A 12172-nucleotide genomic window follows, 5' to 3' on the forward strand; every position below is an offset into this window, starting at 1 on the left:
ACAAGCACAACAGTTAGGAATCAGAAATTTATTTTAAATAATAAAGTTACATTGAATACCTACATATTTACAAAAATGCTTTGCTATAGAAAAATAGAACCAAACTGTGGAATGCGGCGTCCAGGCTGGGGAACCCTGCGGAGAGGCTCCGCCCCTCCCCAGGCTGGGAACCGCCCTGGCCGCCTCCGTGCCCACCTGGCGGCCTCCGTGCTGCCACCTCGCCTTCCAGCCCCACGCGGCCTCCGTGCGGCCACCCCGCCGTCCAGCCCCACGCGGCCTACGTGCGGCCACCCCGCCATCCAGCCCCACGCGGCCTACGTGCGGCCACCCCGCCGTCCGGGGGCTGCGCCAAACCCCTCCTCGGTCTCCAGGAAGCAGAGACAGAAGTGGTCCTTGCTGAGCAGGGCCAGGGAGTCCCCGCTGCAGTGCCAGCACAGAGAAAGCACCGGGAAGTCACCTGGGGGGAGGGGAGGAGGCCAGAGGGTGAGAGGCCGGGTGCCAGGACCGCAGGGCGCGGGTCCTGGCCGGGGTGCACCGTGCTCACCTTCCCCGGGCACCTGCACCGACACGCAGCCGGCCGGGGACCACAGGTACACCCTGCGGCCTCCCGTGCAGATGGCCAGCCGCGGCTGCTGCGGGTCCCACTGGAAGGCGCGCACGGCGCCCAGCTGCTCCAACACCACGAAGAGCCGCAGCTTCCGGATGTCCCAGATCCACACGGCATTGGGGACGTTGTCTGGGAGGGAAGGGGCGGCACAGCTCAGCCGGCGGCCTGCACGCACGCCGAGGGCTCTCTCCAGATCCTGTCCAGGAGGCTGGGAGGGTCCCTGGCCCGCTGACCCCCACTCCACCCCTGCTGCCCTCCTCAGGCCCACGGTGGCCCCGCCTGGGCCTCTCACAGGCCGGTGCCTGTGTCTCTGCCGTCCTTGCTGTCCCCAGCTGGGCTCCCAGGCCCGTTCAGGCCGTGGCCGAAGGGACACAGCCCCCACGCCCACCTCGAGCCCCTGCACTTCCTGCCCCTCCGCCTGGAGCTGGCCCTGCAGCCCGTCCTGTCTGTGCGCCCCGAGAGCGGCAAGCACACCGAGGCTTTGAGCAGGGCCCCGCTCCCGCCCCTCACTGGGAGGTGGACCGGGGCGGGGGCGGGGGCCCCACAGCACGGGGAGCCTGGCTGATCTCTCCGTCATTTCTACGCCAGGAAGGGACGGCGGCGGCACTGACCGTTCCGCGTCGCCAGGAAGCAGTTGTCAGCGCTGAAGGCCAGCATGCCCACGCCGACCCTGGGGTTCGCCCGGTCCGCCACGGGCTTCAGCGTCTGCAGGGCCACGGGCACGGCCACGACGTCGTCTGCGGGAGCAGAGGGAGGCGCACGCTGTGGCTTGGTGCCCGGACCCCGCCCCCGCCCACCCCGCGCACTCACACTTGCTGTCGGAGCTCGAGGGCGGCCGGGCCGCTGGCCAGGGTGGTGGGAAGGGCAGGGCGCCCAGCGCCAGCTGTGGGCTCTTCTCGGCTTCCTTGTAAACAACCTGGAAGACACGGCGTGGCCGCTGCCTGCTCCACGGGGCAGTGTGCTTGGGCCACGCGGCCACGAGGCCATCCACCACTAGAAACGGGCAAGCGTGCAAGTGTGCGTGCTCAGCCAGCCGGGCCGGGGCAGCTCAGGGTCACAGGTGACAGCGCAGACACAGAGGCGGCCAGCAGCCTGTGACGGACACCCTGGCAGCAAAGGCCAGCGGCCCCGGGTGCCTGGGGGTCTTGGGGGAGGGACGCGGACACAGCAGGAGCCACACCCACCTCAGGAGTCCGGTCTGCCTGCCCACACCTTTCCCCAGTTGGCACGGGGTCCTCCTGCCAGGCTTCTCCTCCAGGTCCGGTCTGGGAGGGTCCCTGGTCCCCTGACCCCCACCCCACCCCCGCCGCCCTCCCAGGCCCACGGTGGCCCCGCCTGGGCCTCTCACGGGGCACAACTCCCGAGGCCGGCGGCCGTGTCTGCCGTCCTTGCTGTCCCCAGCTGGGCTCCCAGGCCCGTTCACGCTGTTGCTGAGCGGACACAGCCCCCACTCTCACCCCACCCCAGGGCCTCTGCACTCCCTGCCCCTCAGCCTGGAGCTGTCGCCCTCCCCCCAGGAGGAGCCGCTGGCCCCGCAGTCCCGACTGTGTGCCCCCACCCTGCGCTGCTGCCCTGGGCTCCTCTGGGGGCGGGGACTGTAGCCACGCAGAGCAGGAGTGACATCAGGCTGGGGCGGGGGCCAGAGGGAGAGCCAGAGCAAGGACCCCCCACCAGGAGCCTCTGGGCAACGTGGCCGTGGCCGAGACAGAGCCCAGGGAGTCCCCGGCGTCAGAGAGGCAGCAGCACCCAGGTGGACGCTCCCAGAGAACGGGCATCCGTACCCCAGAACCAGCCTGGGCAGGAAAGCTGTGACCCGCCCGCCACCCTGGACCAGGGCGCCCACTTACGATCCTGGGGTTACTGATGGTCGCTGGGTGCCCGAACTCGGTGAGCACCTTCCACGTCACATGGTTAAGGACGCGCACCTGAGGGAGGAGCCCATGAGGCAGGCAGGCGGGCGCAGGCGCCGCAGGTCGGCCCACCCTGCCCCATGCCCACCTTTCCATCGTAGCTCCCGACGGCCAGGAACTGGCTGCTGGGGCTCCAGGCCAGAGACTTGATGCCCAGCGACCACTCGTAGGCGCAGTAGGCGGACAGCAGCCGGCCGTCCAGCGAGTACAGCAGGACCTTGTACTGCGGACGGGACAGGGCGACAGCCCGGGTCACGTGGCCGGGAGCGCGGCTCTCCCCCATTGCCGTGAGGCCGAGGCCCGCTCGCCCCGAGACGCGGGCCGGCCCCCACCTCCAGGCACGTGTCCCACGCTGCCAGCACGCAGCCGTTGGGCGCCCACTCGATCCCCGCCAGGTCCTGGGTGTCCGTATCGAAGTGCTTCAAACGCAAGGGAACCAGAGCTTGCACACGGCCTCACGCGACGGCCTCACGGCGCAAGTTCTGACATCCGGCATCGGCTTTCTCACACAGAAACACCCATGCAGAACTCGGTCCCGCCACGCCCACGGCGCCCCTGCTGCTCTCGCCTCTCTCAGCTCAAAGCCCGCCGGGCGCTCCCTGCCGGGCTCTGTCTGCCTCCCACGTCTGCCACGGCACGCCACGGGCGCCCCCAGCCACCAGAGCAGGCCCTGGGCCCACGTGAACTCAGTTCTCTGCTGCAGCACACACGTGTGCGAACACCACGGCACAAGGGCAGCGAAGGCCCCGCCGGGTGCCGGCCGGTGAGACTGGCCACGCACACGCCGCAGCCGGAGTCCTGCTGTCTCCCCAGGGCCCCGCTCGCCGTGCGCGCTCACCCGCAGGAGCTGCCAGTCGCTGCACACGAAGACGCTCACGTAGTCTTTGCAGTCCCGCCTCTCCGCCAGGGCCATGTAGCGGCCGTCCCTGGTGAAGGTGATTCCTGCGGGGGCGGGGAGAGGCCTGGGCTCGGGAGGCGGCCGCCGGGGAGACGACACAGCCGCTCCCGAGGACAGAGAAAGGCGAGGAGGCCGAGGAGGCGGCACGGGCGCCGGGCGCCGTCTGTGCGGACGAGCGGGGCGCCCCGGGCAGGGACCGGCAGCGGCCGAGCCCTAACCCCTCCCAGAATTCTGCCGACCCAGAAAACAAACTGCGGCAAATCCAGACACTTCTGGCTACGGCGGCTCGTTACTGTTGTTTCTTATTTTCACTTTTGACTCGTTTGGAAGAAAAGCTGGAAATTCGGAGAAAACCTCAGTTGCAGGCGTCACGCAGTTCCAGCTCTGGGTGGGCTTAGAAACAAGCCCCGGTCAGACCCACACTTCGAGAGAAAAGAACTATTATTTGCAGCCAGGACATGTGCGTGTGTCGCGTCTGAGATTCAACCCATAAACACAAGAGTGAATGAACACCCGAGTGTCGCCGAGACGGCGCTTCCACGCTGCCACTGGTGCTGGGGACACGGAACCGTCCCTCAGGTCACCGACCATCACGGCGGCTCCCTGCTGCGGGAGGGGCACGCCCACGGGCAGGGCCGCCACAGGGTGCAGCCGTGTTCCGTGTTGGTGCCCGCGATCCAGTGCCACCTCTGCTGCCACCCAGCTTCCGGCCACGGGCACCCTGAGCCCGGAGCTGGGTCCCCGGCCCTGCCCTCGGCTGCCCGGCCACGGGCACCCTGAGCCCGGAGCTGGGTCCCCGGCCCTGCCCTCGGCTGCCCGGCCACGGGCACCCTGAGCCCGGAGCTGGGTCCCCGGCCCTGCCCTCGGCTGCCCGGCCACGGGCACCCTGAGCCCGGAGCTGGGTCCCCGGCCCTGCCCTCGGCTGCCCGGCCACGGGCACCCTGAGCCCGGAGCTGGGTCCCCGGCCCTGCCCTCGGCTGCCCGGCCACGGGCACCCTGAGCCCGGAGCTGGGTCCCCGGCCCTGCCCTCGGCTGCCCGGCCACGGGCACCCTGAGCCCGGAGCTGGGTCCCCGGCCCTGCCCTCGGCTGCCCGGCCACGGGCACCCTGAGCCCGGAGCTGGGTCCCCGGCCCTGCCCTCGGCTGCCCGGCCACGGGCACCCTGAGCCCGGAGCTGGGTCCCCGGCCCTGCCCTCGGCTGCCCGGCCACGGGCACCCTGAGCCCGGAGCTGGGTCCCCGGCCCTGCCCTCGGCTGCCCGGCCACGGGCACCCTGAGCCCGGAGCTGGGTCCCCGGCCCTGCCCTCGGCTGCCCGGCCACGGCACCCTGAGCCCGGAGCTGGGTCCCCGGCCCTGCCCTCGGCTGCCCGGCCGAGCCCCGGCGGCTCCAGCGCTGGGGAGTGAACCAGCACATGGAAGCTCTCTCCACCTTAGCCTTTCCATGAATACAAAGAAACCTAAGAAACAAAGTAGCGCAAGCAGCCAGCTCTGTGCTGCCCAGCCTCCCCTGGGCAGGAAGGGGACACCACTCGCATGCGTGGGACAGGGCTCAGGTCAGAGAGGCCACATCCGTCAGCTGCGGCCCTTCAGACATGAAGTGGGTGGAGGGGGCTGCACGGCTCGCTCTGCACCTCGAGAGCTCCCGTGAGCCCGGGGAAGGACTGGCCGGGAGCCGCACTCCGGCTGCAAACTCCCCAGAGCAGCGAGTTTGGAACCGCAAACCGCCAGAGGCAGCCTGGGCCGCCGGCACTCACCCTGATGGCAGGCTTTGGGGTACTTGATGTAAGACACGGACTTCGTGCACAGGGACCAGACGGTGATCCGCAGCTGTGGGGGGAAGGGAGAGAGGAGATGGCCAGTGTCCACCGGGCATCTTCAGCAGACGGTCCCCGAGCTAGGACGCACGGAGAACGTGAGCCACTGCACCGCGGGCTGCGTCCCCTCCCTCAGTGCCCCCCAGCCCGCGCCCCCTCCATCAGTACCTCCTCCCTCAGTCCCCCACAGCCCGCGCCTCCTCCCTCAGTGCCCCCCAGCCCGCGCCCCCTCCATCAGTGCCTCCTCCCTCAGTGCCCCCCAGCCCGCGCCTCCTCCATCAGTGCCTCCTCCCTCAGTGCCCCACAGCCCGCGCCTCCTCCATCAGTGCCTCCTCCCTCAGTGCCCCACAGCCCGCGCCTCCTCCATCACTGCCTCCTCCCTCAGTGCCCCCCAGCCCGCGCCTCCTCCCTCAGTGCACCGCCAGGGTTTGCTCCCTGCACGGCTGAGTGACACACGGTTGAGCACAAGTGCGTTCCGTGCCGCGTCACAGTGGTCACGGTGGTATCGGTGTGTCATCGCGTCCCCTGCCATAGAAAAGGGAACCGTGCCCCTCGCCGTGCCCGGCTAGGCCCATCAGAGCGCACGGCTGGAGGGAACGGCAGGGCTCAGCCCGGCAGCCCGGCTTTGCCTCTTCTCCCCACCAAGGTCCGCAAAGAAGGCCATGGTCTGTGGCCGCCAACAAAGCCAGCAAGAACAGAAGGTGGCAAACACACAAAACTGCCACGCCACCCACGTCCACGGCAGCGGGAGCAGCTCCCTCACAGGCAGCCAGCACAGGGCCCACGGTGGATGGCTCAGTGACACAGCCTCTGTGGGACAAACAGAGACCAACTGTCCCCCACCCGGGGCTACACGGCCATGAAGCCCTAAGAAGGCAGGAGGACCGTGGGAAGGAGGCGCCGGGGGCCACGCGGGGACGCCACCTGAAACAGCTCCCTGCACACGCCTGACAGGAGGGTGAGCCGTGTTGCTCGCACACGGGTTAAGTCAGCTCCCCCCGACCTCAGACACGTCCTCCATCTGAGTTGGTTTTTCCCAGGTGAGTCCAGGCTCTGTACGACAGGCACACCCAAACCCAAGGACACAGAGAGGCCACACTTCTGACCCACGGACCCACAGCACAACTAACCCTAACCCTAACCCTAACCCTAACCCTAACCCACGGACCCACAGCACAACTAACCCTAACCCTAACCCTAACCCTAACCCTAGCCCTAACCCTAACCCTAACCCTAACCCTAACCCACAGCACAACTAACCCTAACCCTAACCCTAACCCTAAGCCACCCTAACCCTAGCTCTAGCCCTAACCAACCCTAATCCCAACCCTAACCCCTAACCCACACTAAACCTAACCCTAAACAACCCTAACCCCTAACTCTTACCCCTGCCCCCTAACCCACCGCAACCCTAACCCTAAACCCAACCCCAAATCCTAACAATAACCAAACCCTAACCCTAACTCCTAACCCTAACCCCAACCCCTAACCCTAGCCCTAACCCCTAACCCTAACTCTAACCCTAACCCCTAACCCTAACCTCTAACCCCTAACTCTAACCCTAACCCTAACCCTCACCCTCCTCTGGCACAGGAGCAAGCCTCCCAGTGGAGCTCAGCGCACAGATCCCCCGCGAAACGGTGGCGCACGCAGCCACCAGCACGGCCCCATGCCCAGCCCACGACCCGGCGCGCGGCAGCAGAGGGGCCTGGCACACAAACGGACCGGGACGGCACGGGGCAGAGCCAGAAAGGATGCTGCACACGTAAAGACTTCCGAACAGCTGAAGCTCGGAGGGCAAGAGCGGATCCACACGGCAGAGTACACAGCACGCAAACCCGGGCACACTGACACCTGGTGTGTGTGTGTATGTGTGTGTGTGAGTGTGTGAGTGTGTGTATGTGTGTGTGAGTGTGTGTATGTGTATGTGAGTGTGAGAGAGAGAGTGCAGAACACTGCACGTGAACCCGGGCCACACTGATACCCGGTGTGTGAGTGTGTGTGTGTGAGTGTGAGAGAGAGTGCAGAACACTGCACACGAACCTGGGCCACACTGACACCCAGTGTGTGTGTGTGTGTATGTGTGTGTGAGTGAGTGTGAGAGAGAGTGCAGAACACTGCACGTGAACCCGGGCCACACTGACACCCGGTGTGTGAGTGTGTGTGTGTGAGTGTGAGAGAGAGAGAGAGAGTGCAGAACACTGCACGTGAACCCGGGCCACACTGACACCCGGTGTGAGTGTGTGTGTGTGAGTGTGTGTGTGTGTGAGTGTAAGAGAGAGAGAGAGAGAGAGAGAGAGAGAGTATAGAACACTGCACGTGAACCTGGGCCACACTGACACCCGGTGTGAGTGTGTGTGTGTGTGAGTGTAAGAGAGAGAGAGAGAGAGAGAGAGAGAGAGAGTATAGAACACTGCACGTGAACCCAGGCCACACTGACACCCGGTGAGAGAGAGAGACAGAGAGAGAGTATAGAACACTGCACGTGAACCCGGGCCACACTGACACCCGGTGAGAGAGAGAGACAGAGAGAGAGTATAGAACACTGCACGTGAACCCGGGCCACACTGACACCTGGTGTGTGTGTGTGAGACAGAGGAGAGAGAGAGAGAGAGAGAGAGAGAGAGACAGCAGAACAGGAAGGCATCAGCCTCACCAACAAGGGGGGGACTGGACGCTCAGACCTAAGCCCCACAGCAGCGCCCGGTCCTCGTGGGCTGTCAGTCACCCTAATTCTGCTCAAACGCTTTGGAAAGTCGAACGCAGCCACCACTGTGCCCCAGCTGGTCGCTCGCAGGAGGTTTCTGGGTGTCAGCAGACACTCAGCTCCGGACTCGGGTCCAGCAACGGGAGAGTGGAGCATGCTGGGAAGGCCTTTCTCACCCGGGACCGAGAACGAGCAGCGCCCGCCAACGCCGCCCGGCACGGAACAACTTCGGGGGAGGGCGGCGAGGAGAAACATCAGACCCCTGCTGACCCAGCAGCGCGGTGCTCACACGGGGAGCCCCAGACCCTTGGGAAAAGCCAGGGAGACCCAGGAGGGAGCGGGGTGGGGGGTAGGGCTCTGCTGTGCTCAATCAACTGCACCCCGGGCAGCTGAGAAAGTGGGCATTCAGGGGCGGCGCCGTGGGTGGGTTAAACCTCTGCCTGTGCTGCCCGCATCCCACATGGGCGCTGGTTCAAGTCCCGGCTGCTCCACTTCAGTCCAGCTCCCTGCTGTGGCCTGGGGAAGCAGTGGAAGATGGCCCAAGTCCTTGGGCCCCTGCACCCACGTGGGAGACCCGGAAGAAGCTCCTGGCTCTGGGCTTTGACCTGACCCAGCTCTGGCCGTTGCAGCCACTTAGAGAGTGAACCAGGGGATGGAAGACCTCTCTCTCTCTCTCTCTCTCTTTCAAACAAATAAATATTTAACAAGAAAAGCAAACAGGGTTCGAACATCCCAGCAGAAAAGCAGATACGGCAGGAGTTGGTGCATTTCCTCTTAGATACACAGGCTCGTGCCACCAGCCTCCTGCTGGAACCCTCCACGCCCACCCCTGCGAGGCCCTGGACGACCGCGCCCCAAGGTTTCTTGCTCATCAACTGACCGCCAACAGCCCCCGCAGTCTCCCCGGCACAGGGCTCGGCCCACTGACCGCCAACAGCCCCCACGGTCTCCCCGGCGCAGGGCCCGGCCCACCAAGCCCTGGCAGCCCCCTGCACGTCTCCTGGTGCAGGGCCTGGCCCACTGACCCCCGGCAGCCCCCTCCCATCTCCCTGGCCCAGGGCCGCACTCACATGGAACTCGGTGGTGTTGAGGATGTGCCGGCCGTCCGGGCTCCAGCACGAAGCCACCAGCCCCGCTGAGCCCTCGTCGATCTTGCAGTGCCACTCTGGCTGCTCCAGGGACCAGACCTGCGGCAGAGAGACAGGAGGGCAGCCCTGCGCCCTGCGGGCTCGGAGCAGCACCGGGGGGCCGAGGCCTCCTGTGGAGGACGGTGGGGGTGGGAGGGCCCCGCAGGCCCCCGAGCCCGCCAGTGATTCCGCGGTGTTCTGCGTGCGGCTCTCGCTGCCCTCCTAGGGTGGTGCCCTTAGCTCCGGGTGGCAGAGGAGACACCCCTCCACCCCGCCCGAGGGCCCGCGCAGACCGCGGCTGTGACACCGCCGTGTCTGACCGCGTTTGTTAGGGCACTCAGAACGCACGGTGTGTCCAGTTACAGTACCGGAGCAAACAGAGGGAGAACAACTAAGAGCAAAGGGGCTTCCAGAGCCTCGGGCTTCCTCCAACGGGAAGGGTGGACATGGCTTCCCCCCAGGGAGTCCTGGGGATGCTCTGAGCGCGAGACCCAGCACACACACACACACCTGCACAATCCCCCGCTTGTACATGGCGCACAGGATGAAGAGCGAGTCCGCAGACCACTCCACGTGCTGGATCTGGTCCAGGCACGTGTACAGCTGCAGGATCTGCAGGGAGCTCACATCCCGGACGACTAGCCGGTACTGCACACAGGAAGCCTAGAAACAGGGCGCAGGTGACGTCCGTGGCTGCTCCCACCCCAAAGGCAAGAGGAGTCGATAAAACGATAAAATCGAATCACTTAAAATCACATTTTAGTATAAAGTGTGACTATTTTAATAGTAGTTATGAAATATTTCCTACTCCTTCGGAGCTATTGGAGCAGCAGGGACCCCTCCACCCTGACCACCTGTAGGGAACTTTCCCCAGTTCATCGGGGGAGGAATCGAAGCCTCCCCATTGCCTGGGCTTCAAATTCCGCAGAGGAAAAGCTGTTGCCCCGGCGCTGGCTTCGCTACATTGACTTCCTCCTCCTTGGAGGCTGACAATGTATCAGCCTTCCTCCCCATCTCAGCACAGACTCCCCAGGCCTAAGTCCTGGCTGGCCGAGGAGCTCAGCTGACTTTAAAGATTTACTTTGGTACTGGCACGAGTTAGAACTCAGTGACCGAGGCGCCACCCCGCAGGCTCGGTGCTCAGCCGGGCAGGCAGCCCCCTCGGCCTGGGGAGGGGCTGCGGGCTGCTGGGCGCGAGGGAGAGAAGCCCAGGCCAGGAGAGAATTCGCTGCCCAACTGTTCACTCCCACCAGCAAAATTAACAACCAGCTGACATCTGCGCCGGCTTTGGACAGATGGAGACCAGGGAGGCGCAGGGAGGCTGGCGTCCACCCAGGTCCCGCCCCTGCCCAGAGCGCCAGCCCGGGTCCCGCCCCTGCCTGGGTCCTGCACCTGCCTGGATCCCACACCTGCCCAGAGCCCCAGCCCGGGTCCCACCCCTGCCTGGGTCCTGCCCAAGCCCACAACACCTCCCAGGGTCTTGCACCTGCCCGGGTCGCCCCCACCATCCCCGCCCAGAGCCCCTGCCCGGGCCCTGCCCCTGCTTGGATCCCACACCTGCCCAGGACCCCCCTGCCCACAGCGCCAACCCGGATCCCCCACCTGCCTGGGTCCCGCCCCTGCCCAGAGCCCCAGCCCGGGTCTTGTACCTGTCTGGATCCCGCCAATGCCCACAACACCCCCAGGGTCCTGCACCTGCCCGGGTCCCGCCCCTACACAGAACACCCCCCAGGGTCTGCACCTGCTCCGGCCCGAGGCTGCCCAGGTCGCCCCCACCCCAGCCCCGCCCAGAGCCCCTGCCCGGGTCCCGCACCTGCCCAGGTCTCCCCCTGCCCACAGCCCCAGCCCAGATCCTCCACCTGCCCGGAACACCCCCCAGGGTCTGCGCCTGCTCCGGCCCGAGGCTGCCCAGGTCGCCCCCACCCCACCCCCGCCCAGAGCCCCTGCCCGGGTCCCGCCCCTGCTTGGATCCCGCACCTGCCCAGGTCTCCCCCTGCCCACAGCCCCAGCCCGGACCCCCCACCTGCCCGGAGCACCCCCCAGGGTCTGCGCCTGCTCCGGCCCCGCCCCTGCCCGGAGCACCTGCCGGGGTCCCGCACCCCCCGGCCCGGCGGACCCGAGCCCGGGCCGCCCGCAGTCCCGGCTCCGCCGCCCGCGCCGCTCACCAGGTACTTGCCGTCCGGGGAGAACTTGCAGAGCAGGTTGGAGAGTTTGAACGTCTCGGAGAAGTTCATGGCCACCGCCCGCGCGGGCCCGACCCGCGCCCGAAAGCCCGCGGGGACTCGGGGCGGCCGCCGCGGGCCGCGGCCGGAAGTGGGGAGGCGGAGCGAGCCTCCGCCAATCAGGGCCGCGCCGGCCGCGCGCGGCATTGTGGGGCTGGAAGTCCTCGCGCCCCGCGCCGCCGAGCCTTAAAGGGGCAGCGCGCGACGGGGCCGAACTCGAGGGCTGCGGGGCGCCGGCCCCGGATGCAGAGCAAACGCGGGGTTCGCGGCTCGACGGAGTTTCCGATAAGCCAGGAATCACGTGCGGTGCGAGCACGCGCGCAGAAGCCGCACGGGGCCCCCGGGTGCTCGCGGTACCCGAGGGCCGCCGTGGACACTGGCCGAGGCGGAAGCGTGCCGCTCGTGCCCGGCCGCTGGCGTGTGAACGGGCATCGTGCGCGCGCTCCCGTGTAACGCACGAACCGCCGACGGCGGCCGAGCGACAGGCCCCGAGGGAGCGAGCCCCGCGCGGACGCCACCGCTCGCCCCGGGACGCTCCCGCACCTGCCCGCGGCTCAGCTGCGCGCACCCGGGCCGGGGCCTGCGCGAAGAAGGGGGCGCAGCGAGCCCCGGGCTCGGAGGGGGCAAGCCCCGCGCGGACGCCACCGGCCGCGCCGCGCCCTGTTCCCACCCCTCCGCCCCCACGCCCACTCGGGACCCGGTCCCCCTACCCGGCGGAGGCCGACGCCGCCACGCTCAGGCCCCGCAGCCTGGGCCCCGCGGGCTCCTCCCGCGCACGTCCCCAGCTCCCCGGAACGAACACAGCGGGTGCGAGCGTGCGCCCCGATCGCTGGCTTCTCCGTCCCCAACCCGCGCCCCGCAAACTCCAGGGCAGCGGTGCCGGTGTGCG

General features: G+C 67.4%; 1 protein-coding gene across 1 annotated transcript; it reads right to left on the minus strand.

Annotated features, from left to right (window-relative positions):
- Positions 1 to 49: 49 nt before the first annotated feature.
- On the minus strand, positions 50 to 11355 carry WRAP73 (WD repeat containing, antisense to TP73). Its single transcript, XM_062190326.1, has 12 exons — positions 11227 to 11355; positions 9572 to 9724; positions 9005 to 9121; positions 5168 to 5240; positions 3356 to 3459; positions 2850 to 2936; positions 2606 to 2740; positions 2455 to 2532; positions 1418 to 1523; positions 1219 to 1344; positions 545 to 736; positions 50 to 457 (listed from the first exon to the last, which is right to left on the minus strand). Exons 1-12 carry the CDS (start codon positions 11293 to 11295, stop codon positions 315 to 317), a joined length of 1383 nt encoding a protein of 460 aa, XP_062046310.1. The 5' UTR covers positions 11296 to 11355; the 3' UTR covers positions 50 to 314.
- Positions 11356 to 12172: the final 817 nt, after the last annotated feature.

The sequence above is a fragment of the Lepus europaeus genome, chromosome 5 (assembly GCF_033115175.1).
Source record: "Lepus europaeus isolate LE1 chromosome 5, mLepTim1.pri, whole genome shotgun sequence".
NCBI classification, from domain to species: Eukaryota; Metazoa; Chordata; class Mammalia; order Lagomorpha; family Leporidae; genus Lepus; species Lepus europaeus.

What these genes read in the sequence shown, in the direction of transcription:
- WRAP73 (XM_062190326.1), bottom strand. Translation starts at nt 11,295, where the DNA reads ATGAACTTCTCCGAGACGTTCAAACTCTCCAACCTGCTCTGCAAGTTC. An exon ending in CCCCGGACGGCAAGTACCTG is followed by an intron (nt 9,725 to 11,226) that starts GTGAGCGGCGCG and finishes CCCTGTTTCTAG; the next exon opens with GCTTCCTGTGTGCAGTACCG. An exon ending in CGTGGGACACGTGCCTGGAG is followed by an intron (nt 2,741 to 2,849) that starts GTGGGGGCCGGC and finishes TCCCGTCCGCAG; the next exon opens with TACAAGGTCCTGCTGTACTC.